The 24,158-nt window shown below is 37.2% G+C and overlaps 2 protein-coding genes across 4 annotated transcripts; one reads left to right on the top strand and one right to left on the bottom strand.

Moving 5' to 3' along the window:
• Positions 1-328: 328 nt before the first annotated feature.
• Positions 329-3,723, bottom strand: LOC106177258 (transmembrane protein 254). Its single transcript, XM_013559982.2, has 4 exons — positions 3,578-3,723; positions 2,541-2,638; positions 2,043-2,102; positions 329-1,033 (listed from the first exon to the last, which is right to left on the bottom strand). Exons 1-4 carry the CDS (start codon positions 3,698-3,700, stop codon positions 925-927), a joined length of 390 nt encoding a protein of 129 aa, XP_013415436.2. The 5' UTR covers positions 3,701-3,723; the 3' UTR covers positions 329-924.
• A 2,020-nt stretch (positions 3,724-5,743) lies between these two features.
• On the top strand, positions 5,744-21,823 carry LOC106153432 (uncharacterized). Of its 3 annotated transcripts, none has more exons than XM_086997972.1 (3): positions 5,744-6,011; positions 21,066-21,281; positions 21,451-21,823. In XM_086997972.1, the coding sequence occupies exons 1-3, from the start codon at positions 5,837-5,839 to the stop codon at positions 21,468-21,470; spliced, it is 411 nt and encodes a 136-aa protein (XP_086854098.1). In that variant the 5' UTR covers positions 5,744-5,836; the 3' UTR covers positions 21,471-21,823. The 3 variants fall into 3 exon arrangements, with proteins under 3 accessions (XP_086854098.1, XP_013382815.2, XP_013382816.2); XM_013527361.2 differs by lacking the exons at positions 21,066-21,281; positions 21,451-21,823 and adding exons at positions 9,272-9,487; positions 9,831-10,204 and having other exon boundaries at positions 5,746-6,011; XM_013527362.3 differs by lacking the exon at positions 5,744-6,011 and adding an exon at positions 13,997-14,292.
• Positions 21,824-24,158: the final 2,335 nt, after the last annotated feature.

The raw sequence follows: 24,158 nt of genomic DNA, 5'->3' as shown, positions 1-24,158 counted from the left end.
CCTACTCAAGCTGCAAGGGCGTATTTAATGATAGTCAAACCCCCCCCCCCCCCCCCCCCGGTAACTCAAGGGAGACCAAACAATTAGCGAGAAGCCCCGAAGGGTTAGATTGATCCAGTTAGTACAATGGATTTACGGGAGCGCAGTCTTATAGTTATGAAATGGCTGTTTTAAAATGAATATATACATAATATTATGTAATATTATTTAATATTAAATAAAACAATGCATATGAATTTCTTTATTGAACGTGATAGACAACAGAGGTTAAATTTGAAAGGGAAGGTTACTGCTTTGTGGAACATTGATAAAAAGTATTAAAACAGTCTGCATATGATTGTCAATTTATTAATCAAAATATATTAATTAACAATGGTCATTCTGACTATTCAAGGCAATTAAGGATTTTCTTCTTTATTCATTTATTTATTTACTTATTATTATTTGTTAATAAATAAGAAATAAAATATTCATGCACACACTAATAATGTTATTGATATAGAATGCATGCACAATTTAATCTATTGGGTATCTGTATTGAACAACAGACATTTAAAATCTCCTGCACTCTTCTAATCTTCAATTTTTTTCCTTCTTAACTTTAATTTACACCTGTTTGTAAAAATCAGTGAATTACACATATTCCAAGTACTCTCCAATGCCACATTTATCCTTGGTTAAAAAATGTTGAAATAAAAAAAAAATCAAATCAAAAATCAAAATTTAAAAAAAATTAATTAAATTTAAGAAAGTTTACCATAATTAATGTCTTTCTCGTTTCCATTAACAGTTTTGTACATGACATTTATTTATCACATCAAAATACAAGTAAATTTTCCCTGAGGTACAAAAAGCATTTGGTCAACAAAGTCATTGTGCATTTGTGCTATTTATTTAAAAATGAAATATCCATCACAGAGAAGGTCAGCTGTCCTTTGGGTTGTACCTTATGAGTTTACTTAGTGAAAACACGCCCATTATAAATGTCTGTATAACCCACTTCCATTTGGTCTTCCCTTCAATTCCTCTGTCACTGAAAATAATTAAATAAATAAAATATAATTGAACATTTTGATTCATCAAAGCTGTTATTTCAACCAATAAAAATGGAATTTAAGTCTCATTTTAAAATTGGACATTTACAATGGAGTTCATTCCATACATAAGCAGGGATGGATCCAGATATACATGTACAGTATTTTCTGACAGTCATCCAAATTATCTATGTTGATCCAGCCTCCATTTTTGATCGTCTCTGACAGAAAAAAAATTAGATGCCCATCAATGTAAACTAAAGATAATGACTGTCTTCTGGAAGACCCAGAAAATAACCTCCATGATAGGTGTCTGTAACCAGTGAAAGATAAAATGGGCTTATATTTATTCTTAATCAACAGGTCTCTTTACTCACTCAATATAAAAGAAAAAAGCGTCTGACAGAAACGAAGTGGTCTTTTAAGACATACATTCAAGATGTGAGAGGTGCAGCATCTTGTGTACAGGAATATCAATGAATGACTTTTATGGTCTATGAGGTTATCTCAGTATGAAGAGACAAGCCTAGGGCAAAGAAGACATTTAATAGTCATAAAGTCAGTTGATTTCTTTTCTTGAGGCAAAGAATCTGCAGTCGTGACAAACATCAAAGTCTCTCACAGCGGCTGACATTTTCTCTACCAGTAGCAGGCTTAGGAATAGTAGTGGGCCAAGTGACCCCCCGCCTGAACTTTTGGCGTACACATTACTCTCCTTCTCCTTCCCACCAAAAAGGTACAAGAAGTGAAAGGAGCAAAAAGCAAGCACATTTTCACCCCTGAATCTTTTATATTAAAACAAATTGTCCTCATTAACCATCTTATTAATTATTTTCCAAGTGAAGATTGGCTAGCTATTTCTCCTTTTTCTTCTATCGCCCCCTCCCCCCCCTCCCCCCCAAAAAAAAAGAAAGAAAAAAAAAACTGGCTCCCTGAATGCCCACCCCCCAATTCCACCCAAACCTTTAAAAAATTACAGCAAAATTTCAAAGTTACACCTTTACTCACCTGCATGCTTTAACTGCATAGAGAGCTTCTCCTATATGAAAACCCCAGGCCCCGTAGAATCTAAAAGAACAAATAAGATTTTCTTTTTGAAGATCCTAACAGAAGAGTTTAATAATGTTTATAACTATTTTTCAGTGAAAAAATATATTTCTAGAACGACTGTCTTTCATTATCGTGACTTTATATTCACTAACACCACATGAACTTATTTCCCAGTGTATGTGTGACAGTGTGTGTGTGTGCGTACGTGCAGTCAGTTAAATCAAAATTTCACCTCAAACTAGACTGAACAACTTTTAATTTAACGTTATGCTAATACATGTATATTGTTTTAAATACTGCTACACATAAGAATACATTGCTAATTTGTACCACTTATCTGTTTTGGTTCTTTGAGTCAAGGGCCAACACGTGTGTGTGTGTGTGTGGGGGGGGGAGGGGATGTCTGAAATAAAACAAAAGTATCCATTCATTCCCTGTTATAATACCACCACTTACATAACTGCTGCAATCCCAGGTTGTTTAGTCCCCAGCCACCTGGCAAATTCCCCCAGAGGTCCCAGGTAACATATAGACTCTGGTGACAAGTATGTGACCTGGAAATGTCAAACAGTAATAAAAACGACATAATAAAACCCTCTCCTTATTTTATGTTACTCTGTCCACTTGTTGAATTTATCTATCATTACTACCTGTAGGATTATGATGAGAAAATAAATAGCATGGAGAGATTTGCTGGAGCTTTTTCTTCACTATATGCATATTCATTTAATTATTCATTCATCCATACATTATTAATCCCTTTGTTTATTTACGCATTGATTTATCCATCCAATCATTTAATTAGTTATCCAATTACATGAGCCAAGTATCTACTCTTACATGTATAATGTATTTCTCCATGCACTACCCAGTTAAATACTAGTACAGTATACCAATGCTTGATTCAACTCATCTCATTTACACTACAAAAAGGCTTTTTTCATTCAGACATTCTCATGCAGTGCCCAGTTATTCAGTATTTTACTATTATACCAGTGCTAGTAATTGATTCAACTCATGATCTCATCCCATTCAATGTAATCACTAAAACTACAAGAAAGTTTCTTTCACTCAGACATTCTCTGGTCAACCTAGGCCAGTACGCCGGAGGCCTGAAAAACAAAGACAGACCTGCTAAATGGCGGCCTGAGGGGGACTTTGTACTCAGATATGAGCACCTTTGATGTGGCGGGACTTGGCTAGTATACAAGAAGGTGTAGGCAATTAAAATATACTTAGACACTGATTACAAAATGATGGCTTCTTTTTCAAAAGGGATAACGATCGACCTTCGGTGACAATTTTGTTATGTTCTATTTTTGCGACTATTGTTTTACTAGTTCACGGATGTTTACTGGTAGCAGTGAAATGGAGACCCCCCGCCCCCCATTTCCATCTGCCTCACCTTCTCTACAGAACCGGAAAATAATATTTAGGTTTGACAGCATCTAAACCTATCGTTTGGCTATATATTTAAAAACACTAAACCTCACCGAAGTAAGAAACATGCCAAAAGGCACCAGAATCCACCACACAATACTTGGACTTTCAAAATACACAGACCCTGCCATTGTAAAGGAAAACTCCAGTAAATCGATGCTACATAAAGTAGCCATATCACCAAGACGAGCCACTTCCCGTTGAATTTACATCTTAGAAACAATGACAAACACATGTAAGGCGCCAGAGGTACGAAGTACGTGCAGCGTCCAGATACTGACGCTTATGATGATTGTATCGGAACATTTATTAATAACGTGTGGATAGAAGGGGCTAGTTGAATCCGGCGCTTTTTCGCTTTTTTCAGTAACGTTTTGGCGGAACTGCATGGTTATGTGAAGCGCAGAATTTCACTGGTTTAGACTTGAGAGGCGGGGGAGGGAGGGTCAGGGACAGAAAAAAATATAATAGTGCACGACGACAATTTACTTAATTAATAGTTAGTAACTCCAGTGGGGCACAGAGATGAAAAATTTGCTTGCGATTGTCTACTTTTGTTTGTAATACGGTAGGCCTACTTAAACTTTCTTATTATTTTTTTGTGGAGAAGTGGGTGTTGGAGATGCCTCTGAAGCTAAGAGGGAGGTCACGTGCCCCCCCCCCCCCCCCCTTCAGTCTACCAGTGCGGAGTTCTTACTATTTCTCTTTGAAATACCTTTAAATCATATTTGTATAGTACTTTCTGGTGAAGCTACTTATCTTCCCTGATTCAGACATTCAAAACCTTAAAATAAAAGTAGGTCTACCCTGGATTCTGAAATATTCCAGAAGACATTTCTGACCTACCCTGAAAATTCCATCGAAATTCATCCATAACTTTTTGAGTTATGTTAACGTTGATGACAAACAGACAAACAAACAAACAAACGGGGATGAAAACATAACCTCCTTGGCGGATGTAATTTTAATAAGAAGAAGAAAAAGAAGAAGAAGAAGAAGAAAAAGAATCATTATTATTATTATTATTATTGAGGAAAATTCAGTTTGTTGTGAAAAAAAAATGGATAGCAGGATATTACTGGTCTGGTAGTATTTTAAAAGAAAACTTAAAAGTCGTTGCAACTAAATGTTCAATTCTTCCCTTAGACGCTTCTTAAATGGTGTCGTTATTGAGACTGGTGTGATTGTAAAGAGAGGCACGTGTCCGAAGTTTTTGTCGAAATGAGCATTTAATTACGTTCTGGCACCATTTTACACACCTTCAGCTAGAATACATTAATCTTAAAATGTTGTTAAAAGTACACTGGAGAATCTTTAACGGTTGTAAAACATTTCCTGTGCTGGAGTATTCGACATTTGATTTGTCATCTCGTAAAGCACTTAATCGCTCGTGGTTTTTTTTATCTCATAAGTTTTTCTTTAATTATCTTTAAAGTATCTTTTATTATTCGAACTTTGTTTTGCTGCCGTTGAGAAATGAAGAAGCAATAATGATTCGTTTCTGACACTGTATAAAATTATTCGACAGTTGCATTTTCTCATTTTCAAAATTTTCAACAGATAAAATGAGGAGCGAGGCTATCGGTGGGTATCCCGTTTCTTGATGTACCTGTACTTAACTTGGAAAAGCTATTCATTATATCCGACCTGACCACCCAATACACGCACCTGCAGAAACAGCAGTACGAATACAATGTGCATGTACTCGCAAAAACTTTTTCACTACAACATTTACACATGTATCCCCCCCCCCCCACACACACACATAGGAAAAGTGTTAAAATCTCTCTCTCTCACTCTCTCTCTCTCTCTCTCTCTCTCTCTCATTATTTTTATATACGTTTTTTGAGGGCGGGGGGGGGGGGGGGGGGCGGTTGATAGCCGTAAATAAGTGTTTGCCAGGGAAGACTGCCAAACCACACATCAGCTAACACCGATGCACCTGGTTAAAAAGATCGTTAAACCGTTTTCGTTGGCATTCGACGCTTTAAGATGGCAGGATATCCAAACGGTACCCCAAGGGAAAAGACACCATCAAAAACTTCTCAAGATTTACTACATTTCTTATTGATATCAAAAAGCATTAAATGTCGTTGTAGACAGACTTTCTGGTGAACCTGTATAGCATACGCAATGAGAAGAGCCTCTGGGTGTAAATCTCGTCTCTCTGATCCATTCTAAGTCCCTATGGCCAGATATATATATATAAGGGCGCGTTCTCCATTTGTCCATCGTGCTTGGTCATTCACGGACGTCCGTTGTTTCCAAAAGAGAAGCTCTATCTCGCCGTTCAGTGCTCTAGTCGAAGGAAAATGAAGATCCTGCTGGTTATCGTCGCCATGGTCGCGGTTGGCGCCCAAGCTGGTTGGTCAGGAGGTCAGTACGGTCAGTATGGACAGAGGAGCTACCAACAGCCATCCTACCATCCACCTTCCTACCAGCAACCATCCTACCATCAGCCGACCCATTACTGCAGCCATCAGTACTGTGAGTATATATTTGATATTGTAAAGAAACCAGCTTTAAAATTTAGACTTCAAAGGGCATTGGGGTTTTAATGGAAAGACGGCCAAGCACACGTGCACCAAGGGACATGGTTATATGGAAGGCATGTCGTTATTATCATAGAGGCAGTCGCATAAATACCAAAAAAGTGCTTTTTTATAATTTATAACAATGTAAAACGCCTTTTTGGCTTAAGACGACGTCACTACTTATGGAGCCCAATTTAATGGAAATAGAATTGCATGGGATTTTATCAGTAGGATTGAGTGTGATAGAGAAAACGATGGGCAATAATAACGGCAGCAAAACTTGTACAGCATAACTCTCTCTCTGAGAGCACCCACACGCACAAAAAGTATATTTCTTTACATACTCTTGAACATTCAAGGTAGTTTTCATTAATTCCGTCGGCGTTACTTATCCATAACTCTGGCGTTTTTTTCTTTCGGTGGGGAGGTTGAAGTGACAGAAAGGGTATCAGGACCTCCCCCCCCCCCCCCCCCCCCCCGGACGATCCTCCACTCCCCAGACAATTCCCCTTGTAATGAATATAATGAGAATGAACAATGCGATACTGATGAAAAATTATAAATGCCTGCCTCGAATCAAGGTGCATCCCCAGGTAGAGGTGGGGTAAACAGATAACATCACTCATCTAGGTAATCTTTGAATGAACTAACTGCCAGTTTTAATTATTTCAGCGTGACCTCATGGTATAAACAAAATACCTTCCGGAGTTATTTCCTTTTTCGAATTTCATTATTATTATTATTATTATTATTATTATTATTATTATTTACTTAACCTCTTAGATAACTCACTAACTTTAAATGAAATGTACATAAATTGAGATTTGTTTGCTTTTAGAAAAAAAAAAAGGTAAAATGATAGTATGTGTTTGATTTAAAAAATGACATGTTATGGTAAATTCGCAAAATTTGCATCCATATCTTCTTATCTCCCTCCATCTGTTTTTGCGCGTGAGCTTCCTGAATCTTATAATGAATAGGGAATAATTTTGTTTTACTCTATTTTCTGTCTCATTTCTTATATTCAGTAAAATACTCAAGAAATGTATAAATACCTAAAGAAGATAATTAAAAAGCAGCGTATTTTCTTTCCTTGGAACGGGGTGTCTTTGGGGGGGGGGGGGGGGGGGGGGGGAAGAGGTTGTCCTAGAATCGACAGAAAGGGGTATCTCTGGCGCGATTTCACCATTAAAAAAAAAACGTTACGTCAGTTTCCAGACTTAGTTGACTAGGATTCCTATGAGAGTGCTGTAACACTGTGCCTAACGTTGGTAACCAACCTTTTAGTCAGGAAAGCCGACTTCAATTTTATGTGTGTGTGTGTGTGTGTGTGTGTGTGTGTGTGTGTGTGAAACAAGGACCTAAAGTCAAGAAAGGACACGTACCCGTTGTACTCTGTCCCTGAAATGGCTTGTAACGAGCCTGAATAATTCAAATTGCATCATTTGTAGGGCCTATATGTTTTTTTGAAAATCGTAGTTCCAATTCATTCACTAAGAATCAAAACGGCAGATGAAATACAATAAATGAGGAAAATAGGATACATGTACTCAGCAACACATCTAGCTAGGTTCCTGCGTCACATCTAGCTAGGTTCCAGGGGTATTGATCAAACCGTCAGTTCACAAATCACAGTAAATAAAACTTTTTTCATATTTTATTGAAAATGCGAGACAGCCGAGACGAAAATCACGAAGCCCTGAGTATAATGATTTCGCTTCTCGAAGGACTAGGATTATAAAGCCGCATTCATGAGACATGGGCCGCGCTAAATAATTTGAACATTTCACGCATCTCGAGATATTACAAAGTGGCTTTCACGGGAAAGGAAAATACCCATGGGACCTTCTAAAACTACTTTATCAGTATCGATCTAAGCAAAAGAGCTACGCATTTTAACTAACTCAGTCGAGTAACAAAATAATTTTTAAGTTAAGGCCTCTCGCTTTACTTGCAGTGGTGCATGTAACAGTGAACTTAGTCAAGGACACCGCATTGCAATTACGAGTTGTGTTCGTGAAACGTTCTTAGACAGTTGTGACAAGGTGCATGTTAAATTGCACAGAGTTTTAATCAGGAATTTAGAAACAGCATGTTCCCTAAAGATTGCCCGAAATATTACAGGCAGATATTCACAATTACTGATCAAGTGTGCCCTGAATGATATTTTCTGAATGCACGCAATAGCCTCAGTGCTTTCCTTGGCAAAATAAAAACATTTTATAGTGATCCTTGTTGAGAACAATACCGGGAAGTCCTGGAGCAAAATATGAAACCAAAAGAGCAACCGTGAACAGAAACGGTATGGCCTTTCTTCCTGACACCCTTTTCTGCCGAAGGAGGAAAGAAAGGGGGGTAGGGGTGACTGCGTTTCTTAGGCGTAGGCTACTAAGACACATAGCAGTATTATTTCATTTGTGGAATGTGTGTTTTGTTAGACAGTGAAATATTGGGCTGGTTAGTTCAACTGTTGTTTGTACAAATTGTTCTTGTACCTCTATGCTGTGTATATTAAAACCAGTTTCCAATGCTTGTGTATTGCATTCAGAATTTAATGGTCATAAAACATGATATTTTGCATAACAAGCTCGTAAGATTAATGCAAATCACCGGATATAGAGCAGTTTTGTTTTTTATTGCAAAGTTATATACTTTTTTATGACTGTGTCCTAAGAATAAAGCACTTTAATAATGCAGTCGGCTGTGCGTTTTCAAATTTTACTGGAGAAGAGCACCCAGAAAAAATATCTTAAAAAATTGTATAAATGACTTTTATCAATTGAGTTGACGCTAAACACTAAGGGTCCCCCCCCCCCCCCCCCCCACACACACACACACACACGCACATAAAAGAATATATCTTTTTGGCCTCATTTTTGAAGAAAGGTCGCACGACATAAAAAGGTCTGTGAATTTTGGTTATTGTAACATAGATCAAAATGTGAAATTATGCACTTTGTGAAGATATACGGCAAGATCTAAGCATATTGAGATATGTTGAAATGGTTCTAAATAGGCGGGAATTGGACAGCTGACATTGGTCGACATGGAAAATCAACGGCAGCACATGCGCTACTATAAAACCTCTCCTGAATAATCCGTCCACCGCGACGTATGAATGGCATTCCCAATGGAAAAAATATATACCACTGAATACTGTCTTAAAACTGTTATTTTTAAAAAATATCCTTCTCTTTTCTTTCACGTATCTAGTCCAGTGTCCACCCCTGAACAAGGTGTACCGCGTGGACGGCTACGGCAAGCACACTCAGGTCTACGCTCCCAACCGTTTCTACTACGAGCACAGCGACCCACGCTGCTACATCCAGTGTGACGAAGCTGGTAACGCCTTCTCCAGACCTTGTCCTTACGGCCAGGTGTACAATAGATACTTGACTGACTACAACAATGTTAATGTCTGCGTGTCAGGTATGTGCAGTCACAGATTCAAAATTAATTAAACCTTTTCCAAACACCTTAGGAAAAACATTTGACTACAATACGGTATAATATAAAAATAAGTTTATTTATAACATAAAGTTTAAAGTTGTACAGAGAAATGGATTACAAAATTATTAAATAAAATATTTACATAAAAATTAGGATTTACATTAAGATTAACTTGAGCTCGAAAAAGATAAAGAAAAATGTGAAAGAAAAAAGTATTTCGGCAACGTTCGATTGGTACATGGAGGTGAGATTGGTCGTACCTAATATTTCTTCCAACAGATTCTAAAAAATCATTGAATCCCAGTATATCTTTTCATTCCAGACGGCAGCAATAGACACTAAGTCGACCTTCAGCACCTAATAAGGGACACTGCACGGGAAGACAACGACTGAGCATACCCACGATGCGTGCTATCACCTCATTGGTTGATTTTTAACCAATCAGGTGCCACACCCTTCGCATAAACGGAGACATCGCTTTGAGCTTTGTGAAATGGCTTTGCACTGGAAAAGATATTATGTTAATTTAGAAAGAATATTTAAGTTATAAAAACTGCCACAAGCAATTGAACAATAGATGATAAGTTTATGAACTTTATGCTTTTAAAGCTTAGTACAAAAGATATGACAATTTTATGCATGCCTCAACTGTAGAATCTAAAGTAAATAGCAATAAAGCATTCAAATAATTTTAAATTTACGTGTTCGGCTTTTGTCAACTCAACACAGTGAAAATAGAGAGTTTTAGTTCTCAAGACACAAAAATTTCCCGAAATTTACACTCAAGCCTGATTTAAAAAATGCTTAATGTAAGAAACCGCCAAGGTCTCAATACTTAAATGAGAAACGCATCTTAAGATTATTTCGAGATGCAATTAAGAGATTTAAGATTTCTTGTCCAACAACTGCAAACATAAGAATCTCCCCCCCAATAAATAAATGAATAAATAAATAAATAAATAAATAATAAGAAAGCAGAAAAATAAGAAAAAGAAGGAATAAAACAAATCAGATTATTATAACAGGGGTACCAACAGCAGTTCCGCGTGAATAGTATAACTGTCGTAAACAGTTTATTAAAAAAAAAAAACTCTACAACTAAAATATACTGGGTTTTACTAATCAAAATAAGCATATATAAGATGTCACGAATAACGAATTAAGAAAATCTAACGCATTGTTTCTACTTTATGGCACAAAAAATCATTTAATTCACTTGGTAAGAAAATTTGTATAATAATGTAGACTGCAGAGTATATACGAAGGGGTTTATAAACAGTTTGAGTAACACACAGAAAGAGCTCGTATTTATTATTATTATGCCACTTTGATATTAGTCTCATTCCAACTTCAGTCGCTTGTTTTAACTAGTTTGCCAGTCGCTGATACCCTGGTGGTAGATTTCAACCACAGATTGATTTTTCATTAGATATTCACAGATACATGTATGTCTTTAGATAAATTGACGGTTATTCTGTTCTCGGGACCCTGTAATGAAATCTCAAGGATGATTACATGGCTGGTAATTGTTTGCATAACTGCCCATGGACTACCATTTAACAGGCCCAACCCAAGTCCCCTTAACAGCAATCAAGACAGTTAATTGCTCTGAATTTAATCACTTGCTCTTTTGTGACAGAAAAAATAGCCCCTTTTCAACAACTTGTTATTTCAGATTAAAATTAACTGAGGAATCCCTAGAGAGCGTGTGCAATGCCACCTGCACGCGTGCAGATTTAAATGCTTCCGTCTGGCCAAAGGTTACAGGGTGGACATAAGAAAAATGTACCTACAATATCTGCCACCCTGGTAGAGGGTACCAGCCCTCCACGGCAGCGGTCATCTCATCATTATTATCATCATCATCATCCTCATATCTCTTGTCATGAAATTGTTTTTCTCTTACCTGGGAAAGAGGTAGAAGTCATTGGTTCTGAAGAACATAATTATTAATAGGTGATGGGATCTCGAGTTTCATAACCACTCTCACCCACGGCCTCATCCGCAACTCGGCTGGTGTGGAATGGCACGTGCACGTTGTCCTTGTATCAGGTGTCGTAGCAGAATCTGATGGCGGATTTTGTTGGGGTGGGTGCTTGGGGGTATGCCTCTTCCACGTGTAAAAAGCGCTTTAAATAAATAGTTGCACTCAGTTATCCCAGATATTTGTACGTCAGTTGTCGTTCATTATAAATGTTACATGGTACTACATGTATCTGACTGGGGGCATTTATGAGGCTCAAAACATTTTGTATCTAGTCCTACATAATATATATTGGATAAGTATAAGTACCTTTTTAAATTCAGATGTTTCTTTTAACGGTATGTTATTCTATCATGACTACCAGTAAGTTAAAAATATACTATACTGGAATACTGGTATCAATACAAATCTCACGCCGCAGACAATAAAGTTCCCACTACTGCTCGTATAGCTATAAGATTGCGTTTCCTGTGATAGGATGGTCGTATAAAAACCATAAAACAAATCGCAATGCAGGAAAATTGAACTGCAATCTAGGACAATCAAAAATGTTTTATCAGTCCAAGTTGTAATGGAATGCAGTTAGCTGTCCTTCATACCTTGGTGCACAATCAGTATATATGAAACAAATAGAAATAGTTCTATAATCTCTTGGGTCCTAGCTCCTCTCAATGGGTCGTACACTCTGGATAATGCAAGCACATCCGAATAAGACTCAAGCCTCGGATAAATTTACGCCTTCCAAATTATTATTTTTTTGCTTCAGTCATTACTTCAAATGTATGTTTTTTATTTTTAATACATGTAACTTGTACTCGTAAAAATGCGTATACGTTCACCGTACTCCTGACGTTCTTCTTCAATCCATCAGGTGCATTCTTAAGAATTGGGTGTCATATAAAGAGCCAGAGTTGCTACAAAAATATCACTTAAGACATCTGCATCACACTTCGACCAGGTCGATGCAGCCTTATTTTTATAAGCCAGGGTTTGTCATTCAACGAATAAAAATTAACCATTTGACTGCCTATGATATTTCTATTTTATTGTATTATCAATTCGTCATCGATTCATTATTCACAAAAAATAATTTTTTTTTTCAGAAAGCCATGATAAAAAATACACCGTGGTTTTATGCACTGAATGCATATCTTTAAAAACCACACCTGAGACAAAACTATAACCTACCATTTTGATTTGATAAGGAGCCAGCTCTTGTGACACTTTCACTCGCTCGATGCGACGAGTTCGATGTCAAAATCCTCAAATCTGTATCAAGAATAACGTGACATATTTATTGAGATTCCACACCAATTTACAGCTTTGATCAGCAGTCATAATTTACACAGGACAATCATCATATAGCGTACTGCCCGAACACGGCGATTACTTAAACACATATGTTTCCTTAACAAAAACCGGTGCTCACCGTTTTGGCTCTGAAATACAGCAGATTTTCAAAACCCTTCCAGAAGCTTGATGCAAAAAAGTTTAAAGAAGAACGCCAACCGGCAAAGTCCTCACTGCTTTTCATCAAGAGAAACGTTCTACTAAGATCCCATAACCGGATGAACTTACAGCCCTAAGCTTTGATCATTATTAAAATGGCTTTTTGATTTAATGGCTATAATAACGTCTTCTTTTATGTATTGCAGTGTATTACAGCATTTAGGTGTGGGCAGCATGATGAGGTATTGTCCACAGATATGATATAATGGTGCTTTAATGGAATATTGCCATTTAAACTCTCACCTTAGGCATGAATACATTGAGAAGGGCTGCATGATTCATTGGCAACAAAACGGCGCTTCCTGTACTAAGACGCTGGTCAAATCTTTACTATATTGTACACCCATCCCATCTGTGAAGGTGAAAGTGTATACGTGCTTTGAATTCTGCAGGTAGTCTGTTTAAGTAGCTTTACAGTTAAGAACGCCCCCCCCCCTCTGCCATCCCGACTATGAAAACAGTGAAACATAATTAATTATCCACCAGAAAGCTTTTTGGTCGTTTACAACAAAGTTAATTGGAATATTTTATAAACAATAAGATATAACGATTGTATGATTCAATTAATAATGAGTTTTGAAAACTACTCCTACTTTCATATACTGCACATTTTGGCCTTCCCGGGTAATTAATATTTTCTTTAAATCACCCCATGCACTAACACTTTTAAACAATCTATTATCTCGCTCCAAACGTTTGGAGAGTTTTTTTTACCAATGGCATTGCATTATTTAAAATTGTTATATTTTAAAGGTGCGTTTGTGATTGATAGGAGTACAATGCACCAACTTGTTACCGCTCGGAAGGATCATAAAACAACCTTCGTTGAGATGTATCTCAACAAGATGGCAAAGGTTCCAAATACAGCACCCTAGGCGAATGCATTTGTAACCATCCTTTTTCTCAAAGATTAAAGAATGAAGGGAGCTTCCGGCTGTAAATCCGAACCCTTCATTGACATCAGCGTTTAGTTGGACAGGTATATAAGGGACAAGTCACATATAATCCAGCGCGTTTTGCCAATCACAGACCACTTGTTCCACAGAAGGGGAATTCAATCTCACTCTAGAGCACAGACGTCTAAAGAAAATGAAGATCTTGCAACTTCTTTTTGTCGCCCTCGGTGTGACTACTGTTGTTTCAGCTCAGTGGGGTGATGATCATAAACCACCCAGACCCTACCCAGAAGGACGACAACAGGGCAGCTACGGCTACCAACAGCCTAGCTACCAACAGCCAAGCTACCAGCCAGTGTACCATCCACCTACTTATCAGTGCAGCCATGAATACTGTGAGTATACAACATTGGTCAAAAAGGTTGTCCCACTCCCATTTCCATGTACTTTTATTTACAAATGATCACCTCACAGCTGTAAATTGTTAGAAATAGTGCTTTTTATTACAGATACCGTGTCTGACATGGTGAATGGTTAAAAAAAATACAAAATAGTGGTGAAAATATACACATTTTATACCATTTAGTAAAATTTATAAGAGGTACCCCCCTCAAATCCACTGTTTCACTGTGACTTCTACAGATGTAAAGAAATGTTTATTAAATTAAAAAGACGCCATCAAATGTCACCAAATTCACACACAATTAGCATTAGGGTGTGCTCGTTAAAGGTCAAGTGCCTAACAGCGTGTGTGTCTACCGCTTACTGCAATTATCTTCTGTAGACGGCGCGACAAATCTTCAACACTGGTAACAATTCTGTTTTGTGGGATATTGTCCCATTCTTCTTTGCATTGCACACTCCAATTCATGTCACAGTTGATTAGTAAATTTAATATCAGGGCTCAAAGATGGTGGTTCCATCCTTAGTAGGCTTGTTAAGAGGTCAAACGCTGCATTTTATAGTACAAATGTCTAACTTGGCATAAATGTTCCTTGGGCCAAAAGAAAATTTTTTATCCAAAGAGACGCCCTCTATCGATACATTAATTAGCATTAATTATGCAAATTAGGTGCCAAAATATATAATATTTCATATTTCCATTAATTTTTGGCCTAGAAACATGTATAGATTATCAAACCTGACTAAATTAGGGACAAGGAACCCATTTTTGATCATTTGGAAGCAATTGGTGGCCATTTTGTGCCTCAAATTCAAGATGGCCGCCACCCGCCATTTTGAAAGTGGACATAATTTTGCTATTTTATGTTGAATTTTGAAGCGTTTGGTCTACATATACTTGATATATATATCGATTCCTACTATTTTGGGGGTGAAAAAGTCATTTTTGATATTATTTTGGTGATAGTAGGTGATTTGAATGGACAAAGAGGGTGTTTTAAGTGCCTACCACATATGTGTGAACGCTGCAAAACCATGGATATTGATAACCCGTATTCAAATATATCTCAATGCAATTTTTTGTTATATACCATTGCTATTGGACTATATTATGAGCAAAAAAAAACACATTTTTACCATTGTGGAGGCCATTGGTGGCCGTTTTATCCCTCAAATCCAAGATGGCCGCCAAAACCATTTTGAACATGAGCATTATTCGCTATTTTGAAACTACATGTACTACATCTTTGTAAATGAGTAATACGTCGGTTTATATTTTTTCTGGGGCAGAATACATTATTTGTTTCTTAAAATTTGTGCCTCAAATCCAAGATGGCCCTCAAACGCTATTTTCAAATTGAACATTATTTACCATTTTGAAACTATCACACCTTCATAAGCGTGCCATACGTCATCTTTGATTATTTCCTGGAGCAGAATGCATTTTCGGTTTCATGAAATGTAAATAGAAACTTTTATAAGCTTCCAAATAAATATAGGATTCAGTTGCTACATGGGCCTGCAGTTTATATTTACAATGAGTAATCCAATTAGTACAAAAATGCTTTTGCCGATCTATAAAACAAGTGTCAGCAAACAAAATGGCTGAATTAAAGCAAAAGAATACATCTTTGACCGAATGAGGAAATTGTTAGCCATTATTTTGATCAAAACCAAGTGATGGTTGCTTGCCGCTATTTTAATAATTTGGTGTTATTTATAATCTTTGAACTGTGGGACCCTCATTCGCTTGTATTAGGTAAAATGGCACTATTCTTGGGGCTCAAAAGTAATTTTCCAGTGCTAATTTGGTGACGGAAGATAATAAAAAGGTAATATAAGGTTGTAAAATAAATTCCAAGATGAGTTTCGTTGAGTCTGTTACAAAAATGTGGAACCCAAACCACATGCTCAAATATATCATCTAGATTTATCTTAAGTGACCATCCACTAAAAGATACTGAATACTCAAAAGAAAGCAATAAATATATATACATAGTGGTATTATATTATTAATCTTTTACTGGTCAATGTGAACCAAAAAGCCACATGCACATTTATGTCCCAGTCACTGGGGCTTGCATTCGCATGTTAAATATAGCCCAGAAGATTTGAAGGGTGAAAAATGTGTCGTCTTATAATACTATGGAACTTGGTTAGTTGTGTTGATGCGTAAATGTCCGTGAAAGACAAGCAAATGGACTTTGCTTTGAAATAGCTCTAGATCTTGTCTGCAAAATCATCCAGCAGCACAGCAAAAAGAAACATGCATGATCAGCTCTGGTAGGCCAATAAGACAACAGCTAGTAAGAATTGAGGTTTTGTCAGTGTCCTATGAGAAACAGCCAAACAATATATTGGAATCCAGTTTCCAGAGAAACATTAATGCATGAGAACATGTCGCATCAGAGGAAAGTGGTATCTTTACACAAAAGAATGAATCTGCAAAACCAACTAGAAAGCAGCAGCTGCGCAGGAAGGTAAGAGGGATAAAGCAAAGAAGTCGAGGATGCAGCCTCTTTTCCTAGTTGACAGTGCCAGTGATCATTCCTAGAATGATTTGGCCAGACAAGTCATCTCACTACCAATAGAAATCCATAAGGCGACTACATAGTTCTCATTGTTTCCAATGGACGAACAAGCACAAAACATCTACAGTATATGACAACTACAGGAATATTCATCTTGGAATCATCTTAAAACACCTTATGCCTTTTTTTATTATCCTCTGTCACCAGAGTAACACCAGAAATTAATTATGTACTTCCAAAATAGTAACAATTGATGTATTACGATCATATGTAAGTCCAACAGCTCAAAAAAGATAAATTATGCCATAATTTTAAAATAGAGACAGGCTCTTGGATATGAACAACAGAATAGCTAAAAGTAGTCACCATAAAGTTGAATCCACTATGCTGGTCTCTTGCACTTAATCTATGTCTGGCAAAACCATTTTAAAATTGTTATATAACATATTTTTGCACAAATTTGACTTCAAGACGTATACAAGCGAAGGTGAAGACGTAAGCCTGTATTGGTGTTGGAGCCTTTTAATATTTTCTTTTTGTATTATATCTCAGAAGAGATAAGACACATGACTTCTACAACCCAAATGATAAGAAACGATGTATAACATGCTAGTGTAAGAGCAATAGCTTCAAATTGATGAGTTATGCCTTATCCGTATTTCGAAATTGTAACTGGCGGCCATTTTGGATTTGAGGATCAAAATGGCTTCCAATTGTCTCCAAAGCACCAAGTATGTGTTCTTTACCTTTAATTAAGCCATTTTGGTCTCTTACACTTGTTTCAAGCTCTTTATGATTTTATAAAACATTTTGTACTAATTAGACTACATGGCACATGTAAGTCTACAGGTATTTGACGACTTAAGCCTACATGCATATTCGTTTTGGAGAATAAAATAGTTTGTACTCACATTTTATGAAACAGATAATGTATTCTGCACCAGAAAATAATATAAAACGACGTATTACTCATTTACAAAGATGTAATACATATAGTTTCAAAATAGCGAATTATGCTCAAGTTCAAAATGGTTTTTGGCGGCCATCTTGGATTTGAGGGATAAAACGGCCACCAATAGCCTCCATAATGATAAAAATTTGTTTTTTTTTTTGCTCATAATATAGTCCAGTAGCGATGGTATATAACAAAAAATTGCATTGAGATGTATTTGAATACGGGTTATCAATATCCATGGTTTTGCAGCGTTCACACATATCTTGGTAGGCACTTAAAACACCCTCTTTGTCCATTCAAATCACCTATCACCAAAACAATATCAAAAATGACTTTTTCACCCCCAAAATAGTAGGAATCGATATATATATCAAGTATATGTAGACCAAACGCTTCAAAATTCAACATAAAATAGCAAAATTATGTCCACTTTCAAAATGGCGGGTGGCGGCCATCTTGAATTTGAGGCACAAAATGGCCACCAATTGCTTCCAAATGATCAAAAATGGGTTCCTTGTCCCTAATTTAGTCAGGTTTGATAATCTATACATGTTTCTAGGCCAAAAATTAATGGAAATATGAAATATTATATATTTTGGCACCTAATTTGCATAATTAATGCTAATTAATGTATCGATAGAGGGCGTCTCTTTGGATAAAAAATTTTCTTTTGGCCCAAGGAACATTTATGCCAAGTTAGACATTTGTACTACAAAATGCAGCGTTTGGCCATTTTTTGGTTCTTAACAAGCCTACTACCTTAGAGCATTGTGTTTCTACAACAAATCACTTGCCAGGCGCGAGGTGTGAGCAATTGTGCAGTCATGATGAAGTCTGGAGTTAACCCCAAAATCTGTTCTTGAAGATGGTGTGAGATATCAGCTGAGAATGCTCCGTTCAGTGATCCTACAGGCACCTGAACCTAGCCATCCATCACTGTAAGCAATTCGGTTTTGATGCAGAATCAAATTATTTCTTGTATCCCATCGATGGTCCAATGAGGGTTCATAGACATGTTAAAAATGCCTCTTGGAAAGGTGTGTGTAGAATAATATCGCCTGAGGTGTTAGATCAGTCCGCATTTGGAGAACATTCGAAGCCCATGGTATTAGTACATTGTTCCTTTTGGAACAAAACGTAACAGGGGCTTTTTACTGTAACCTTCTCAACAGAAATCTCACTCCATTTGCAAGAAGTGACTTCAGAGATGCTACTGGCTTCATTGTGACAACGCAAGTGCTCACTGCTCTCGTCTGGCAAGCGATTTGTTACAGAAACACAGGGCTCTGAGGATGGGACAACCGTCTTTGAGCCCTGATATTAATCCTACTGAGCACCTGTGGCATTAATTGGAATGTGCATTGCAGAGGAGAACCAATTCCCAAATAATCTGGACCAATTACGCCACGCTCTTTAGGATGAATGGGACAATATCCCACAAAACAGAATTGTTACCCGTGTTGAAGGCTTGTCGCGCCGTCTACAGGAGATAATTGCAGTAAGCGGTAGACACACTCGCTGTTAGGCACGTGACCTTTACCAGGCACACCCTAATGCTAACAGTGAAACAGTGGATTTGAGGGGGTACCTCTTATAAATTTTACTAAATGGTATAAAATGTGTATATTTTCACCACTATTTTGTATTTTTTTAACCATTAATCATGTTAGACACAGTATCTGTAACAAAAAGCACTATTTCTAACAATTTACAGCTGTGAGGTGATCATTTGTAAATAAAAGTACATGGAAATGGGGGTGGGACAATATTTTTGACCAATGTTGTATAACATGGTGAGCTTCTCTCTCTCTCTCTCTCTCTCTCTCTCTCTCTCTCTCTCTATATATATATATATATATATATGTGTGTGCACTGTCCCCATTATGGAAGGGCTGGTTTTTCAATAGGTTGATTACAACATTACAACATGGCTATTTTCCTAGAAGTGTGAAAAACATAAAACTCGTTCACTATATATAGGTGCTAACCTCATTAAAAGTAACCGAGTGGAAGAATTGTCTGTCCACGAGGAAGTTTACTACAGGGGTACGTCTAGCATCTTAAAAATAGAAAATAATAATAACTAGATTTATCTGTTACTGCACAAAAAATAAACGGTCTAAGTTTTAAACCTTCTCAACTGTCGATTGCTAATTAGCTCACATTCTCCAATCGACCTTGTTTATTTTTACCACAGTTGAAAATCTGCAGCTTGTCAGGAAGCAAGTATTATGTTTAACATCTCAGAAAAATGTCTAGAAAATTGTTTATTTTTAATAACTCAATAATTCACTTGCGCTTACTTTCGTGGTGTCGGCGGATTAAAATAAAAGAAATAAAACTTTCGTCACGTCTTTTGCCGCAGGTCATCATTTTTATTTGTTTGATGTTTCCGTAATATTTTAGCCATTAATAAGATCTTCAATTCAATTACGTCCATGATAAGCTGGACAACTTGGGGACAGCTAGTGCATAGTTAAATATCTTACATGAAACACAACAAAACAGATTCTCTAAAAAGTAATTTGCAACGCCATTGCTGGTAGTCATTGTGAAAAAATGTACTTGGGGTTGAGGACAAAATGTGTAAGTAAAAATAAACGTGCATCCCGTTATACTCCTTTAGCACAGTCTACTTTCTGTTTGTATTAAAACAGTGCAAATATTATCCAAAAGGGTTTATATTTTTAAAACTTCCGTTACTAAATACGAAAACGTCCCCATAATAGCAAGACGTGAATTTTATTTAAAGGATTTAGACTAAAAACTACGTTTTTCACTTTTTGTCACCGGAGAGTAGAACTCGCGGATGTATCTTTCACTTAATTTCTCACTTTTCTGTTTTCTTCAAAACGACCTATATATTCATGACGATTGTTAGACATTGGCCGTCCAGAGTACTCAACATCAAAACTCTTGCGTAATTATCTCCGACAGGGAGATGATATTTTCATCACCATTTTTTGTTTGACTGTCTGTTCGTTACCATCCTAAAAAAAAGTATGGACGGATTTTTATAAAATTTTCAGAACAGGAGAAAAATGGGCTAATTTAAAAGTGATTAGTTTGTGTTGTTTATCTATTCAATAACCAATAGTTACAGCTGTTTTAGTCCAGTATTTGACGGAGGTCTGCGCTCTCCGTGTGCTTTTTCTAGTTGAAATCCTCTTTATTTTGGCAGTGCATCTAAACTCACCGACGTGTTAACGACGAATATATATGATTGAACACTGATGACAAGAGAAATTTGACCATTGCTATTTTTCTTCCATACATCTAGTCCAGTGCCCACCCCTGAACAAGGTGTACCGCGTAGACGGCTACGGCAGACACACTAAGGTCTACGCTCCCAACCGTTTCTACTACGAGCACAGCGACCCACGCTGCTACATCCAGTGTGACGAAGCTGGTAACGCCTTCTTCAGACCTTGTCCTTACGGCCAGGTGTACAATAGATACCTGACTGACTACAACAATGTTAATGTCTGCGTGTCAGGTATGTGCTGTTTTTCACCAATATATTAACTTACATTTTTTATCTCCCCCCCCTCTAAAAAGAAATAATGGATTGTTTCATTTATAATATGACACTGTCGTTCTCACTTCATTCAGATATTCGTAACACTATGAACAGAATTCTAATAAAATCACATTGTTCATTTCAGACGGCAGTGGTGCTCACTAAGTTGACGGTGTGACATGTCTTCGTTTTCCACTTCGAATATAGTGGTTAAATAAGGCACCGAATGCGATCAACCACATCTCTTTACTGAGAACGAAGCCAAGCTCTTATTGGTTAGATTTTTAATCAATTAACCGCCCCACTTCAACGTATCACTGAAAAGGACGCTTTATGCTCTTAGTCGCTTTGCACCTGGGGTATTACATCGAATTTTTGATGATTGAAGATCAACAACGTTTATATCGTTACAAGAATATGTTTCAAGAATGAGGATTACCGCAGGCTATTTTGTTATAATTTTGAACAGCTTCATTGTATTGTAGATTTTACATGAGAGCAATAAAATAAAAGCAACACATCTGCAGTCGCTTCCCTTTCGAAATAAACAAGCTAGATTAAAATTACAAACCTTTTCATTCCCCATATTTCCTATATACATACGTTGTGTAAAACCATCTTTTGAACAATATATTGAGCGTGCAATAACATCATCTAACAAATAAGTCACCATCACCATTTTATTTTTGTGAAAATTAGGGGACCCTATGAGAGCAGGATCCCAGAGGGTTGAGCATACCCGAAAAGATCACCAATTTTCTTGTACCTGGCAATGACCTACATGGTTACCTATGTATGAAAATGGCAGTCTGCCGTATTTCCAGTGGTGGGTGTGGTCAGGGGGGTCCAAAACATAGGCCCCTCAAATCCAGCTAGCAAGACTTTTTAGGGGAACCCTTAAAAACCTATTGGGGGTCTTTCTGCATGGTCTCAGGTATATTAAATAGATACTGACAGACGAATTGAGTGGTGGGGTGTGGCCGGCAGACCCTGATTTATAGGGGGTGGAAATCCGGCTAGCATGACCTAAAAAGTAACCCTGAAAACATAACTGGAAAATGTTCCTTAGAGTCCCAGGAGAGTTGAATGACCATCGACAGACAATTTAAGTGGTGGGTAGTGCCCGGCAGACACACCCAAAGAGCCACACCCTTAATGTACAGCTAGCTGTACCCTTAATGTAACTCTTTCAAAATGGCTGCAAAATGTTAAGTAGAATTCCAAGATAGAGTATAGACTACTGGCAACCAATAAAAGTGGTGGGTAGTGCCCGGCAGGCACACCCAGAGGAACACAACCTTTAAGGGATAATAACTCTTCGTTTCGGCCAAAAAATGAATTTTCCTGGAGTAAACAACAATTTTCCCATACTTACCACGTGGTCTAAAGACAAGCTAAGATATCAGAATAATAGCTATAACTGCCTTTTTTGTGGTAAAACAGAATATATTATATTTCTGTGAGTTATTCACAATGTTTTTAACAGAGTTTGTCTGTAGACCACGTGACCTCCATTGATGGCAAAACTCTGTTAAAATCTCTTAAGAGATTAAAAAAAAAAACTTTTTAGAAAAAAAAAAAAAAAAAAAAAAAAAACAGGCACTAACTTTGAATGTTAAAAATAGATTAATTAACCATTGGTAAGTCACCTGGGTGTGGCATCTGGGTGTGTCTGCCAGGCAGTACCTACCACTGAAATTGTCTGTCAGTGGTCATTCTAGCTTCCTGGGTCTCTAAGAAACATTTTCCAGCTATTTTTTTCGGGTTAAATTTTGGGGCATGCTAGATATATATTAGGCATGCTAGCTGTACATTAAGGGTGTGGCTCTTTGGGTGTGGCTCTTTGGGTGTGTCTGCCGGGCACTACCCACCACTAAAATTGTCTGTCGATGGTCATTCAACTTTCCTGGGACTCTAAGGAACATTTTCCAGTTATTTTTTTAGGCTTAACTTTTAGGTCATGCTAGACGGATTTCCATCCCCTATAAATCAGTGTCTACCGGCCACACCCCACCACTCAATTTGTCTGTCAAAATATATTTAATATACCTGAGACCGTGCTGAAAAACCCCCAATAGGTTTCTAGGGGTTCCTTTTGCCCCCCCCCCCCACCCCCCCGACCACACCCACTACTGGTAATACGGCAGACTGCCATTTTCATACATAGGTAACCATGTAGGCCATTGCCAGGTACAAGAAAATTGGTGATCTTTTCGGGCATGCTCAACCCTCTGGGATCCCGGACTATATTCTTCATTTTGTAATTTTTGTGGATCCTGAAATAAACATAGCAAAAAAAAAAATGACATGTTTATATTCGTGTGTAATTTCTAGTCTTTTTCCCCGTACTACTTGGTCTATATTCGTCTTCCCATAGTTTGTACAAAAATCAGCTTACATTTAAAATAGAAACAGACAAAAAGCTAAATAATAATAATAACCCCTACATAGGAACGTGATCAAAGTACACACTACCCTGCATGTTGATTGGTTTAAAGCATAACCTAAACTTAGCTTTTGGCCAAAATTGGTGCTCACCACTGTAGCTAAAACCCCTCATCTCTTCAAGACACATTCACCCTCTTGTAAAGAGTAAATTTAAAAGCCCAATTCGATTGGCAAGACCCTTAATCTGTGCCAAAGGAAATGTGACCAATCTACTTATTAAGCTTCCATAGAAATGTAATAATTATTTCAAAGCGCATATAGTAATAATTGTAAAGAATACTTTATACAGCTAGCTGTAGTATAAACCAATAAACAACTTTCAAGTTATGAGAGTGGACAAAATTCCCCGAGTAATGCAAAATAAATGGTTAGATTTGTATACCCTATCTTGAGATTTGAGCAGAG

The sequence above is a fragment of the Lingula anatina genome, chromosome 10 (genome assembly GCF_051362555.1).
Source record: "Lingula anatina isolate TDL-2025a chromosome 10, LinAna3.0, whole genome shotgun sequence".
NCBI classification, from domain to species: Eukaryota; Metazoa; Brachiopoda; class Lingulata; order Lingulida; family Lingulidae; genus Lingula; species Lingula anatina.
This window is presented reverse-complemented; position numbering and strand designations above follow the sequence as displayed.